Source organism: Neocloeon triangulifer, unplaced genomic scaffold (genome assembly GCF_031216515.1).
Source record: "Neocloeon triangulifer isolate White Clay Creek 2 clone unplaced genomic scaffold, ASM3121651v1 ptg000012l, whole genome shotgun sequence".
Classification (NCBI taxonomy): domain Eukaryota; kingdom Metazoa; phylum Arthropoda; class Insecta; order Ephemeroptera; family Baetidae; genus Neocloeon; species Neocloeon triangulifer.
Window position 1 is genome coordinate 3,074,946 of NW_026775554.1, and position 15,886 is coordinate 3,090,831.

Consider the following 15,886-nt stretch of genomic DNA (forward strand, 5'->3'; position numbering starts at 1 on the left):
TAAAATTAAAAAATAAAAATAAATAATGAAAATTAAATAAAATATTGAAAAAGAGATTAAATGACATTAATTCTTGTATATTAAAGAAATATTTTTTTATTTTCATCTTTAGATCAAATTCAAAGTTCTGCTGCAACCATTCTGGGCACAGGGCACGCCATCCCGATTCGACTTCACCCTGGATGTTAACAGCACAAACCCCGAGGAATCATTCAACTACAAGAACAACCACAAAACGGTGTCTATTCCAATTATGGTCGACACAGACCTCCAAATTGAAGGGTACGCTTTATAACTTTGCGCAAAAAATATGAAAAAAATTAAATAAAATTTGGTTTCTCTTTCAGCTCCTCTTTACCGCCCCAGCTTTACTACAACTCGTCTGCTTATCAGCCTAGGGAGTTCTACAGAGAGGAAGGCCAGCTGGGCCCTCAGGTGGTGCACATGTACGCCATCAGAAACAAGGGACCGTCGAACATTCTCGAGGCGGAGGCCTACTTCATTTGGCCCTCATACACGCTTGACGGTAAAGTTGTCAAAATTTATTTAAATTCTAAAGAGAAAAATGTATGTATGGAGATACAGAGTGGTTTGTGAAAAGATTTAATCTAAAAAAAATCTCCTTGCTGTTGGCAGGCGAGACCCTACTTTACTTGCTCGAGCAGCCGGAGACGAGTGGACCCATCAAGTGCGAGATTGCGGCCAAAGTGAATGAAAAGAGAGTCAAGGTATGAGACATTGAGAATTGCGCACAGACGGAGCCGCAAATTGCTTTTCTGCTACTGACCAAACGTTGCTGCGTCCTGCAAATTGTAAAACCTTTTTCCACTGCAAACTAGACCCATTTATTTTTCTTTACGAATGTGGCATTAATTGGATTCCTGCCCACTAAAGAGAATAAAAAAAAATTTGTTTGTCTAAAAGGTCACAAAGAGTTACTGGAACTGAAAGGAAATTCTAGAAACAGGCTCTTATTTAGTGCAGATTGATAATATGAAATAATTTTCATAATTTAAAACAAAAATACTTTTTAATATCTGAATTTAATTTAAAAAATTATACACGCACTTTTATTTATTATTTTATTATTCCATATTAACAGTTGGAGAAAAAGAAATCGTATCTTGGTTACGCTGACGAGGATGAAAGTGGTCACGGCGGCCGCCTGGGGGTCAGCATGGTGGAGCAGAAGGAGTCGGAACGTGGCTCGCAGAAACCAAACTCCTACGACCGTTCACGCGTTTCCTCCCAAAATCAATCTTCTCGCACGGAAACCCGGAGCGGAACACGAACTGTCACAACTTATCAATCTTCCTGGTCGAAGGAGTACACTTCTGAAGAGGAGTATCAGCAGCACCAACAACAACAACAACAGCAGCAAAGGCGAGGTGGCAAGGTCAGGACGCGCCGACAAAACGACTACAGCGGAGAGGGAAGTTATGAGGACTACAGTGGCTCGGAAAGGGTAAGCAAAAATTGTTGTATAATATGCTATGATAGTTTATTTAAATGTTATTTAATTTTGCGAAGACTCGCATGGAAAATTGATGAGGAATTTTATTAATTTTTTTACTTCACAACTACATATTATTATGATGTTGAAAATATTTATGAATATTTATTGATTTGCATGTTATTGTTTGTTTTTAATTCAATTTGTAATAATAAAATAATGAAAGTTAAATCTCTTAAATGTAATTAATAAAAATATATTTATATGAAAATAAAAGCAATATAAATTTAATGTTAAGAGTAGTTTGAATTTTGATTCATCTGATTTAAAATAAGATAAATATTTTTATTCTTTAACAAATCATGTCAAAAATTAGACAAAATTATATTATTATATTAAATAACAATATTTTGATTTGTTCTGTTTTTTAAGGACGAGCAGAAAGAACTCGATGATGCTACAAAATGCGGACCAACCCAGTGCACCAAGATAAAATGCATCGTTGGACCGTTTTCCAAAGACCAGGAGGTGTGGGTGGCACTGCGGGGCAGGGTATTTGCAGACACGCTAAGAGCGGTGAGTTCCTTAAAAGTTAAAAAGCGAGAGATGAAAAAATTTAAAATTTAGCTGTCCCAAAGCAATTTTTGCCCAGAGAGGCAATAATTGTAATGTAGAAACTTTTTCTTTGAGAGCTGCCGAAAATTTAATTCCACTTTTTAGAGGTGCTGACAACTTTACCACAAAAGTGGCATATGACAATTTTCGCAGCTTTGTAAGCACTTTGTGACATGATATTCACACAGAGGGCTGAATTTTATTAAAAGCTCTGCCTCAAGCGTTGCGCAAAAAGGTCTCTTTTTTTGTTTAACTTGAAGAGACGAATTAAAAATTAATTAATAACCATTGAAGAGGCAATTTATCCGAGCTTGCTTGCTCATTCAAAAGATTAATTTACATTTCAAGCTGATTGCTTTTCAAGGCAGTATTATCTTTAAACGAGTGGTGTACTTGAGCTCGGAGTTGAATTGATTGACTGGTACTTGATCGCATTAAAAGTGGAAATTAATTGGCTGCACTGAATACCTTTGCGATTTGTTCACTCTTGAAGAGACCACTCTTTAGAAAAGTTTCTTGCTCGCGTCTAACTCTGTCTGAGTGAGGCTTTTATTGCACTTTAATTGACGGTTTATACTGGGACGACATCTCATTGGAACTGACAGAAAAGTTTGATAATCCACATTTTGTTGAAGTCTGTAAAATAAATCGAGATGTATTTTCTACAGTTAAAACTTGGCGAGTTCTTGGTGTGTATCTGACTTTCCTGAACTAACAACGCCCGCTTTGTACTTTTCTTTGACCTAGTAAGATGGAAAAATTAACTTTCATAAGCAGGTTCTCCTTTTCTCTCTGCTACAGATTTTTCCTCCCACGGTCAGCAAAAAATTGAAATTCAGCCGCTGTCGTAGCTTTCCCAATCATTACTTTTCAAAAAGCTTTCCTTGTTCTCCGAGATGAAATTCAATAAAACCGACAGTTTTACCCAAGCACTAGCCACAAAAACCTTTCACTCAGAAACTCCACTTAACGCGCTGCAAAAACTTTCATGGAACTCTCACAGAAATAGGACCTATTACATTTTTATTATTATTTTCCCGTCATCCGAGAACGTGCGGCGAAATTTATGCCTCTTCGATAGGTCGATTGAAAAATGGACTGTCGTTGTAAAACATCTTATTGTAGAACAAACTATCGGCCAGCCAAACTTCTGAATCGCCCAAGGCCTCAGAACTTTACCTCTTAAAAAGATAAAAACATTTTTTTGTCGTCTCTTGCAATTAATGTGATTATTCAATCGGTTTTTCTACTTTTAATTTGGTAAAAAAGATTTGGAGAACTTCAATTGGTGCTAACTGCAAAAGTTCGGATGGGCGAAGGGTTTTTGATGATTAAATCTTCGCTCATTAAGGCTATTTGATGGAAATAAAATTCTTCTTCTTGCGGAGTTGGTAGCGAGTTTAAATTGGAAAACGTCATTTGCGTCCTCTGGGAAATCGATTAGTGTGAGACTGAGTGGTGAAAACAATTTAATTTCATTATGCGAGACGAGCCTCGGTCGATCTCTTTGGCAAATTCGGTCGGGTGATTAATGGCTGAGCGCGGGACGAGGCGCTGATCGAAATCCGCCTCGCCGAGCCAAATATGTAGCAAAGAGCTCGGAAAAAACAGACGTTGCGATAAGTTAGCTCTCAAACCGAGCAGTCAAATTGAATTTTTGGCCATTTGTCGGAAGGATAAATGTGAAGATTGGCAATAATGGGATAATATGGAGAGTCAGCACTTTTTGTTCCAAGTTCTTTCATTATTAATTGGAGGGATTTTTCACTTTGTTTCAGCTCAATCACCAAAACTTGAAAGTGTCTTCGCTGCTAGCGGCTCGCATTATTAAACTGCCCTACATTGGGCAGCCGGAATACATGTCTGTCAAGAAGTACGAGGTCATGACCGAGGTCATCTCGACGGACACACCCTTGCATCCTTCAGAACACGTGCCTTGGTGGGTGGTGGTGCTTTCGGCGTGCGTCGGTGCTGCCATCCTCATTCTCCTTGTCTTCCTTCTCTGGAAGGTAAGTGAAAGTTTTTAATTTTTTTTAAATTAAAAAATTCTGATTTTATCCATTTTTTACTGAGACATAAATTTTGATTAATAAAATTAATAATCATTAAAATATTCAAATAAGAGAGGTAACTTTTAAAATGGGGTGACAATAGGAACTTTACATTAAAATGAAAATTTTGTTAATTAAAAAAGCAGTAAAATTATTTTACAAAAGTATCATTCTTTGTTTCGGAAACCATCTTATTATTTCGCTCTTTTTACATTAAAAATCGATTACTGTACACAATTGTGTTGATAGACCGTCGGGGTAGAGCACAAACACAATAATGTGTCCCCCGAGAGGATGTTTCCAAGACAGCCAGCTCGTCGTCGGCGATGATTTATAGCGAAAACATAGTTATAACAAGTGCGAACAATTTTATTATTGGCGCACGCATCGATTGTTCCTTTTCGTTACTCACGCGTCATAAAGTAGAAGCATCGCAAACACGTAATAATGGGATTGTTTTCGCATCTCGGCTTTCAAAACTCGGCACAGAGGGAGAAATCGATCGGATCCTTTATCGGCGTCCGCAAAATTCAGCAAATATATTTCATCTCGCATTCCGCCCTTTGGAATTCATATGCTTGCCTCGGGACATTATCATAATGGAGCAGGGGCGGATGCCGGTGCACAAGTGGGACGCGCAGAGCAAAAAAGACGACAGTGAGACGCAACCACTCGAGCTCGTCAGCATAAGTCACACGATGGAGAGCGTGGTTGATTTATCGAGAGAGAGCAGTTTGTTTGCCTTATTCTCGCTTTGAGCGAGGGGCGCAGAATGGCACCCCCTTTAAAATATACGGATTGAATAATCAGTGCGGAAACTCGCCATTTCGCTGTCACAAGAATTATACGAACTAGTCTCAAGTAGAAATTGCTAGATCTGATGACCTAGTTTGTATTAATTTCACAAATGACTGAATATCGGAAATATATTGGAAACTGATTCATCTAAAAATGGAATAAATTTTTTTATTAATTATTAAATATTATTATCGTAATGTTTTTAAAAACTACCATCAGATATAAATCAGATTGTTATTATTAATTTAGATTGAACAGATAATATTGAAAATAATAAAGAAGAATGAGACGGATAGGAATACTAGGGGTTATTCACTATGTCTCTGATTTTATATTTGCAGTTTTCTGATTCAATTATTTTTTAACTAACGTTGATTTCCGAATTAATTTGCAACACGTTTTAATCTATAAGTGAAATGGAGACGACGTAGGGGAAACGTTGCGCTAGCAGTGAGAGCGACGACACATCTCGTTTGCCGATATTTACCAGAATCGCCAATACACTCTACCGCACCTAACCAACTTGCGGGCTAAGTGCGTCGCGTGCGATGGAAGAGCGCTGATGGAATGCGTTGATGTTGATGGAATGCACACACACAAAAGAAACACTCTTATTCTGTTAAAATCTTAAAGAAGCCGGAGGCATCGCTTTTATTGGGTGCCTTATAGATTTTACAAAGTTCTGTTTTACGTCTATCTTTGTTTGATTTTAATTGACTTTAATTTATATTAATTAATTTGAATAAAATAATTAAGTTAATTATTTTATTTGAATTTACTTTTTGATTTGAATTAAATTAAATTTGGAAAAATGTTTTGTTTTGTGTTTGAAGTTTAATTGTTTTTAATGTGGAATTTTTAATTTTAATTTATTTTTTGTTATAAATTGAATGAATTTAATTAATTTATTTTTAAGTAAAATTATTGGTCTCAAATATCCGCCCCTTTTTGAAAAAAAATTTCAAAATGGAATTTTTTGAAAGAGTTAAATTTAAATTTTGAGGCGAAATGATTTTACGTTAAATTCATGAAAAAATTGTGTATCTGGAGTCTTCGTGTTCTTCTTTCTTCCAGCTCTTCTTTCTTGGTGGTCAGTGAAATTTTCTAGAGCTACGAGGGCTCAGAAACTTTCTTTTGCTACTCAGGCAATCAAAACTGCATTTCACTGACCGTCTCTCTTAGTCGCGACTAGGCAACGAGAGTTTTCGCAATCACAACTAGGCGAATGGAAAATTTTGAATTGGGACTTGAGACAAACATTTTAAAAACTTTTTTTTGTGTTGGCTTTGAAAATTTAAATTGCTACAGTGGCAATTTATCTGCACCACAACTGGGCGGTGTCAGATGATTTTAATTTTAGCCGCTACTTGGCAGCATTAATTTTTTCGCGACACTACTAGGCGTCTGCGAATCAGATTTGAAATTGATTTTGAAATTATTTTTAATGTGTTGCCAATTCTTTTTTTTTTTTAGATGAAATTTTTGTGAAGTTAAATTTTGTCGTCCTCGGGGGCCTTTGTAAATAGCCACCGACGTGTGAAAAAGTTGTTTTGCCGTGAATCTTTGTGATCACATTTGGCGAGATTAATCACCAATTAATCTACTGTCGCAACGAGGCAACAGTGATATTGGGGGTTCTCCACTTGAACTGTTGTCATCCGTGGGTTGAAATGGCAAATCAGCTGGCCTGCCAATTTCGGGGTGCTGCTGAGAAGGACGCGGCGAAGGGTGCGGCTGTGGCAAGTTGCGCGGCTCGTCACGCTGCTCTTGCGTTGTTCTCCTCTGGAGCGAGTGGTCTCCACCACCGTGAACGATGTCGAGGGTGGCGGGTGAATTCTTCTCCTGGTGCACTTCTTGGGGAGAATTGTGCGGCTGGAGGTTTTTCTCCCTTCTGGAAGGTGGGCCTCGGCGGGTCACTTTCGTTTTTTCACACACACGATTGTTCGGAAAATAATGCACGTTACGCTGGCTCCGCTCGAACTTGCGAGCAAAGCCGGAATCGCTACCTGCTGGGGCAAGCGAATGCGTGTACACTCGGCGATCAAGCAAAAATTTGAAGACTGTCCGTCATTCACTTTGGTTGCCTCTGAGTTGTGGCATTCCTTCTTGAATGGAATTTCGTCCTCTGGTGGTGTTGCTTCTACTTGGAGGTCAAATGCATAAATCCGCGTATTACTTTTTCACAATTTTTGTGTCCGAATTTTGTTCGCAAATTTGGTGTTGAATTATTGTCGAACTTGGCGTGGGAGGTGAAAAGAAGGTTTCCTGTCGAGGGTCGAATGACTGGCTGGCGGTGCGGCGGCCTCGGTGTCTGTCTTTGGCGGCGCCTCGGACTTCGCTGCACGCTTTTGGTCACAAGTCCACTCCGAAGGGGTGATTGTTGGACGAACTAAAAGTCCATCCGCCCTTGGGAGCCGTGGGGTGGCTCACCCTGGGGTGCTTCTAAAGCAAACGAGGATTTTGAAGTTCCTTCCATTTCAGATCAAATAACACGAGTTTGCCCACGGAATTTTCGTACAGGCGTCCTTTTTTTATAAATTCTCGGGCTGCGAGTATAAAAAGTTGGACCTCGTATAATGTTTTAAATCAACGGAAAATTGTTCTTGACGTTAATTGGTTGGCCAAACTAAACCAGAAAACAAGGCCGAGCCCCCATGCTTGAGACGGCCGAGCCCCCATGCTTGAGACGGATAGGAATACTAGGGGTTATTCACTATGTCTCTGATTTTATATTTGCAGTTTTCTGATTCAATTATTTTTTAACTAACGTTGATTTCCGAATTAATTTGCAACACGTTTTAATCTATAAGTGAAATGGAGACGACGTAGGGGAAACGTTGCGCTAGCAGTGAGAGCGACGACACATCTCGTTTGCCGATATTTACCAGAATCGCCAATACACTCTACCGCACCTAACCAACTTGCGGGCTAAGTGCGTCGCGTGCGATGGAAGAGCGCTGATGGAATGCGTTGATGTTGATGGAATGCACAAACACAAAAGAAACACTCTTATTCTGTTAAAATCTTAAAGAAGCCGGAGGCATCGCTTTTATTGGGTGCCTTATAGATTTTACAAAGTTCTGTTTTACGTCTATCTTTGTTTGATTTTAATTGACTTTAATTTATATTAATTAATTTGAATAAAATAATTAAGTTAATTATTTTATTTGAATTTACTTTTTGATTTGAATTAAATTAAATTTGGAAAAATGTTTTGTTTTGTGTTTGAAGTTTAATTGTTTTTAATGTGGAATTTTTAATTTTAATTTATTTTTTGTTATAAATTGAATGAATTTAATTAATTTATTTTTAAGTAAAATTATTGGTCTCAAGAATTGGGAATTTACTCTTCATCAGTTTAAAATTGCTCTGAAAAAATTAATGAAAATGAAATTGTAAAAATTGCTTTAAATGTTACCTTTTTTTCAAATTTAGTTTCCTATATCAACCAATATCTACAAAGAATTTGTACGAGTTCTCTATAATGAAACCAAAAATATAAGTTTATATTTATTTGTATTTAAATGAAATCTTTTCTTAACAACCAGAGAAAATAACTAAAACAAAAAAAGTGGAAATGGGGAAAAAAAATTCATTATTCAGAATCTTATCTTATTTTCTACGCTCTCAGTGCAATTTTAGATAAAATCGCGGGCCAGAGTTGACAACAAACACACTCGGACCTAATATAATTAAAACTCACAAAACACGGTGTTGCAAAAAGTTTCCCGGCGTTTTATTCGCAGGTGCGAATGGTCCCAGTGAAAGCAATTTCGTCCTCTCCACCTTCTTCTCGCCGTGTCAAGAGAATGGGAAGCGCAACTCGTCACCCGCGTCAGGAAACATTAGACAATAATGAAAAAGCGCCTGCACCTAGATTCGGGCGGCGGCTCTCGCGGAACATTCATTTTACCTGCCACTCCAGAAAACCGAGTTAGGTCGCGACGAGAAAAGCGAAAAGCGGCGTTTCTTTCTTTTTGCACAGCTTGTGCAGCAACCGCTATGCAACCGGCACGACGCGCGAGCTGAGCGCATTGTATAGTCACAATAACGAACGGTGACGTTTAAGCAAGATTGAAGGCGGCACTCGGAGTGCAATTATTATTCTAGCTGTGCGGGAAAAGGAGGACGACAGGCAGGCAGGCAGGCAGGTCTTTGTTGTTGTACTCGGTCAAGTCCCGGCGCTGCACTTTGCGGTCTTAACAGGGGAAAAGCAGCCCTTAATCTTGTAGTGTTGTTTTGTTGTTGACGCCAGCAGCAAGTGATTTCCCAAGATTATTCCAAGTAATGGCCGTTGTCAGTGGTTTCAATTTAAGTTTTATCGCTGTCTGAGAACTGTTGCTTGTTGCGGATAAGATTCCATTTCAAGGGGAAACAATAAAGCGAGAATGAATGTGATTGAATTAATAGTTGCATTCAGAAATTTACAGGAATTCATAGAAATCATATGAAAGCAAATTAAAAATGTTTCTCAAATTATTACATTAAAGCATAAAATATTTGTTTAAAAATTAATTAATAAGCATTTTTTTAATTTCTTTTTACAATTATATCAACTCTATTTGCAAATTAGAGTTGCTTAGGTTAATTTAAATATTTACTTATTTAAAGATTAATTTAAACTAATAATAAAAAACTTAACAGAAATTTTTTTATTTATTTTAATTTAATTATTTTATTTAGTGTGTTGCAATTATTATAATAATTTACAATAATTTTATTCTTTTGTATTTCATTAATTATTATAAAATGTAATATTTCTGATGTGATGTTTTTTTTCATTTTATGATTACTTTATAAATAAGTTGGTAACTATAAAATGCATAGAAACCTTTAAATGTTCAAATATCTTAAAATTCAGCTCTTCAGACTGTTTTACTAAATCCATAAATTTTAAGCATAAAAAACTTGAATAGAAAATTTCAACTAGCTATAATTTTGAAGCATAATCAAAATGTTTATGACCAAAAGTTGAACTTCTGATTTTATAACAAAACTTTTTGTTTGTTTCAGTGTGGTTTCTTCAAGAGAAATCGGCCAACGGCGAACACCGCCGAGAAGGAGCCGCTCAACAGAAACGGACACTACCAGCCAGGTGATGAGCCCTTGTGATGTGCCTCAGAGACCTGCTCCAACTAGAAAAGACTGGTAGTTACCAATAAATGCGAAAATGATACAACGACTACCGCCGTCTCTCGGGAGAGTCGGCGCAAGAGAAACTTTAAAAAGCAGAGTGATTCGTCCGAAAGAAAAAAATATAATAATTTTCATCACAACACTCACCATCGTAATGTGTTCTTCCGCGGGAGAGAGAAATGCGAAACTAACTTTGTCTACTCACTAAAAACAATTAGAACGAAGAAAAAGTGCTTCTCGGTTTGAATGGCGGTTGTTCTCTCTCTGTTTCTTAATAATTTATTTCGTGTACTTAATCTGGCTAATTGTGTATGCTCGGAATTATTGTCCCATGTGACTTTGCAACGATAACATTTCGGCCGGAGTGTGTTGTTTTGTTTGTGCCAAGCGCAAGTTTTCCTCTTTGTGTTTGCGGGGTCGCGCCGTGCCGCCTCGAGCTAGGCAACAAGCGTCGCAGACAGCGTATAATCTATTTCAATAGCTTTGTGTCCCGAGCTGAATGAAGACGTTGAGCTCAAAATTTTCAACAGCTTTTTCCTCTCCCTGGAGTGATATTTTCATTTTCATTTCTTCAATGAAATGAAATTTCTCCGGGTGAGGCAGGTGACAATGGGAAGGCTAAATTTAGTTTTTGGCAAATAAGCTGGTGGAATTTTCCTCAGTGGAGAAACTCCTTTGAAATCCTGCACGAAAGTAACTTGAAGCCCTCATCTTGTTTAATTAGACAAAACACGAAACTTCTCAGACTTGAGATAATCTTTGCCGTTTTCCTTTTAATTAAAATTGAATGCTCAAGATATCTTCATTAAAAGAAAATTAATTAGTGAAAGGTTAATTAATTCAGGCTAAATTTGGAGCACTAGAAGATTAAAAATTTTTTTTTTGCTTCAAGAATAGAAAAAAATTTGTGTGCTTCTGGAACAAGCATATTTTAAACATTTCCTCTTTACTTCAAGTGCGATAAAAATCCATCGTTTTCAAGCCGCAATTGTAAAAGTAGGGTTGCGTCCTGTCTTGAGCAGGCCCATTTAAGCCTTAGCAGACTTTCTTGCAAGAAGTCTCTGGCAAAGTCCTTAAACGTGTCACAATATGTATCTGGCAGGCAACCTTTTCTTTGTGTTAGCAATAAAAATCACGCTCAAAACTTTTAATGGATCCGCCGCCTGTAAAAGCAAAAGAATCCTTTCCATTTTTTCCGCTGCTCCTTTTTTCACTCACGCTGCTATATTGATTTAAGCAGTTTTATCGCAACAAAGAGGCAAGTGGAAACTTTTGTGCTGATGAGTTGTGTGCTTTTTGATTAGTTCGTTAACTGCAGCACTGACTTCTCTCTAAAAAAAGGCACGGCCAATTAAAGCGCGAACTCTCCATCCACGCTCCGGCCGAGAATATATTTTCACCAAATTGTTTTATCCGGAGATTGTTCTTTAACCGGCAGCTTTAGATCTATGACGGAAAATCAAACCGAAAAAGTTTTTATTTTTTAGGAATAAATTTTATGTACTAAAAAAATGTGCGCATTGTGTATGTATGTGTTTGAAAAGTTGCACCGTGAGCCAGGTAAAAAAATGTAAAAATTAATTCTTTTCAACTTGTTTCTGTTCGTGTAACTCATGTACATATAAACCACGTAAATTTTATTGGCGATTAATTTTACTTGCAGTTAATAAAGGCGAAGAGATGAAATAAATATCGAAAATTGTCACCACCTGTCTTTTTTTTCAACTCGTACACCATTGTCGTCGTCATTCACATTTTATTGCCCTTTGTCACTGTTTCCATCATCATGGGGCGACAATAAAAGCCAACCGACCAGTCAGGTATGACACGGCGTGCCAAGTTGGCGCGCCATCCAAACCTTTATGGATGCATGTGTGCGGCGCTTGAAATTGAAAAGTTGAAATTCAAAGGCGTCGGGATGGAGGGCGATTTTTGCCCGTTTTATTGTGGCGGGCGTTTGTGTGTTGGGTGCAATTTGGCGGAATGTCACAATAATGGTCCCGTTTTTTCGCTGGCCTGTACTTTTCGCAACACGGTGACGACGACGATTTCCCCGCTTTTTTCATGACGCGGCCGCTTTTCCTGCCTCACGACCTGCTGACTGGACAAAAGTTGGCTTGGGACTTCACCTCCTTTGCTGCCAGAGGGGCTACATCATTATTTACCCTCTAACCCACATCACCATTAAATGTAATAATGATTCATATATTTGATCTTTTCTCAAAATCAAATCATTTAATTTTTTCTGTCAAAAAATAGGAAATCATTAAAACATTAATTTATTTTTACATATTTTGCTGCTTTTAAAAAGTAAAAGATTTAAACGAAATGTTAAAATTCAAAAGAAGAAAAAAACTATGGCAGTGTCTCTTGCATTTGATTGATCTCTTAATTTTTCTATGTATCTCTCCACTTTAATTTGAAACACTCGCCGCTCGTTATGAGACGGAGCATAATTAGTACGAACTTCTCGGGGGACCTAATTTGACATCACTTCATTCCGCTACTTCCACTTTTTTTTTTAGCAAAAATCGCCTCCTCTTCATCTCCTTTGCATAATTCACGAAAGAGGCTGAACAAACAGGACAAACTGCGAAGGACTCTCAAAAAGGTCCACTTGTGCATCTTGCCGACGTCGTATGGTAAATTAAGCTCGAAATTTACAAGAATTTCCCCACCACCTGTCTGCAATGCCACCTGTGTACACTTTTTTGGCCGAGGAAGTTTTTGTGAAAAATACAGCTGCGTGGTATAAATCTGAGAAAGCTCTTACATTCGCGTGCCTGGAAACTTATTACGCCAAAAAAACACGTGACTTATCACTCTTGGAATTAAACCCAAAAGAAACACCAAAAACGCGTGGCATAGAAGAATAAATTGAAGAACATGTAAAAGTGAATTTTTTTCATTATTATATAATTAAATATTTTATTTCTGAATTTAATATATTGAAAAGCTCAAGTTCTGGGCAATTTATTTTTTAGCAAAAGTAAACATGCTTTCATTTTAGGAGGATGGAAAATTTTTATATAATGCTTGGTTGTACAATGTAAAAATTCTTCTTGCATCAGTTTCATACGTCCAAGTTTTCCACTTTTGACTTCTAAAAACAACGTTCACAATTCACGGCATCACAAAATATATACGGCACTCTCCATGTCGTTCATTCATTTGCAGCATCCGCCAACCTCTTGCCGTCTGTCGGTTTATTTGATTACAACTCGAGAGACTCGACTCCAGAGAGCGCAAATCGGCTTTCCTTAATTACGCGTCGATTTTGTTCGTTTCTAATAAAATTAAGCGCGCAGTGCCTCGAAATAATTTTTCAAAAGCCCTCGGGGAATTCCGTCGACGACGATAGAACTTTGATCGCAATTTTTTCATCAACTCGTGAAAAGAGGCATAAACAAATCGACAAAGCAAAAAGGACGGAATTGGAATGCGCTGAGTGATCGCGAGAGGCTGCGAGTGGCCCTCAACGTTCTTAATTCAATCAAGAGATAATCGAGCAGATGCAATCTACGTGATTTCCATTTCCAAGAAGCCCAGCGTCCTTTGCGAGCGCATTGGAGCGTCTGCTCGATCAATACTCGATATTTAATTCGCGCTCGTTAGAGCTCTGGTAATTATCCGCTGGCCGACTTGAAAGAGAAAGAGAGAAACCAGAACGGCTCTCGAGTTTAATCTGCCGATTAGCGCAAACGGCCGAGTTTTGCTCAGTAAGCTCTTGCCAAACGTCACGGACAGGTTTCGACGACCCGACGAGGTACAACTATATTTATCTATCATTAGTCACCAAACTACTTTGCCGTTTATAGTTCTTGATTATAAATCATAGATAGAACGTCTGATTGATGTGTCCAAGTTTACTTATGAATGGCTTCGGTCCGAGGTTTGACCTTTTCATCAAGTTTAATAATTCCATCTGATTACTTATTGCGTTGAGTGATTTCAAATTCTGAATTCCACTAAAAGTAACAAAATATGTTGAACTATTCAGAAAATGCAATAAATATTCGCATTTAATAAATATTAAATTCTCACTTACGTGTATATTACCAATGATATTTTCAATGATAAATAATAATAAAAAGTAGTTTTGATTTTAAAGACCTTCATAAACTTATAATCGATATGAAACATTTCAATTGTATAAATTGCAGTCCTAAAAATCAATTTTGCATGTACTGATGTCCCAAATTTATTCATACATTTGCCAAATCCTGCTCACTTGATGTTTTATATTTTGTAGTCGTCGTGGAGCTGGGATTTATTTTTCGTAAGCCGCAGAAACTTTGAAATAACCGTACAGCAAAGTTTTCTTCCAAGGAAAAAGTCAAGATTTTGTTCTTGTAAAAGTTGCAGACTCCTACAAGTTTTCAACCCAGCCAGAAAATTCCAAAAGAGAAATTCTACAGACTAGGCTTTTGAGCGCTTGATCTTCAACCATTCGCTGAAAATGTATGCTTTTGATTAATCTAGGAGCAGAACCGCTTAGTGCCGCCCCAACTTTCGCCGGCCGATCAAATAACTCTCTGCCGGTGATTAATTGGGAGTTAAATTTCGCAGCGGACTTCTGGAAAGGAGCCAATTGACGATTTAGTAAAGGAGCCGCAGCCCAGATCTCACTAATCACGAGCATATTTTTTTCATACCCTTGGAGGGAAATAATGGAACGAGCGGCAACGGCGTGCGGTCAGAAGCGCGAAATTCGACCAGACGTACACACTGATGCTCCTTTTTGGCTTCGGTCAGAGTGGGTGCGCAGCAGCGGAACTGATTTACATCAGCGGAAACAAATTCAGACAGAAGCTTTTGTTTTGGTCTACGCAGTTAGCAGCCCAACCACTTACACGTTGTAAGAGGCGTTAGTCTAATAATTATTGTTTCTTCGGAAATGTAAAAGTGTAATTTAAAATTAACACGCTGTTTGGGGTAATGATTGAAATCATATTAAAATTATAAATAATATTCATAAATTTTACATGTTAATATTAGTTAATACAATCTAAATTTGCTCTTATCTAAAGAAATTTTTATAATTTTATATAAAAATAAAAATTAGTTTTATGATTATTAATATTTAAAATTTAATAAAAATAATAATTATTTTAACGATTTTGTTTTTTCTTAATTATTAAAAATTATATTTAAATAATTATTGTTTCCTTTTTGACATGCATAAAAATAAAAATATCGTTAATGAATATTTGCCGTGCCTCAAGAGAATGTAGAAGTTCAATTTTGTTAGCTTCTTAAACCATCACCGCAGTATTATACATAGTAATAATTTCTTGTTGAGATGGAATAAATCTCAACCAGTCTTTCTTTTTAACTAAAAATGAAATCATTAAAACACTCGCTGGATAATTACAGTTCTTATCCGATCTGTAAAACGTACATACATCATTAAAAGTGAATGCCTTTTAATTACTTGCGACAAGTGCAGAGCACGCGTGGTTTGCACTCACCCTAATGACTGCACTGACAATTAGGAGGAAAAGATCAATTAGAGGAAGGAATTTTCTTTTCAACAAATACAGTCATAAGTAAAGTCAATATCCCGCATCCGCCCATGTACATTTATCCGTCGTTCGAAAGCAAGCAAAAGCGAACGCACTCGCTGGTTAACGTCAGCAGAACTAGTTTTTCAAAAGGCCCGCATTCCAGACGACATCGGGAAAGATCAAGTGAGGTGAATGGGTAGCAGACAAATATTTTTGGTTTATTTATTTCTTTGACACGAGGAAGATTTTTTTGCCAGTTCCAATGAATTTCGCTGAACATTCGTACGGAATTTGTCTCGAGAAGCGAGTCGCGAAATGGGCGAAAG

General features: G+C 37.4%; 1 protein-coding gene across 2 annotated transcripts in view; it reads left to right on the forward strand.

The window, feature by feature from the left end:
- LOC132198389 (integrin alpha-PS2) overlaps positions 1 to 11,758 on the forward strand; it is a 43,253-nt gene extending 31,495 nt beyond the window's left edge. For both annotated transcript variants that reach the window (XM_059622404.1, XM_059622405.1), the window contains 7 exons: positions 113 to 282; positions 348 to 526; positions 637 to 728; positions 1,103 to 1,465; positions 1,886 to 2,029; positions 3,847 to 4,077; positions 9,931 to 11,758. In XM_059622404.1, coding sequence (XP_059478387.1) covers positions 113 to 282; positions 348 to 526; positions 637 to 728; positions 1,103 to 1,465; positions 1,886 to 2,029; positions 3,847 to 4,077; positions 9,931 to 10,029 — 1,278 coding nt within the window. In that variant the 3' untranslated portion in view covers positions 10,030 to 11,758. The remainder of the gene's footprint in view (positions 1 to 112; positions 283 to 347; positions 527 to 636; positions 729 to 1,102; positions 1,466 to 1,885; positions 2,030 to 3,846; positions 4,078 to 9,930) is intronic.
- Positions 11,759 to 15,886: the final 4,128 nt, after the last annotated feature.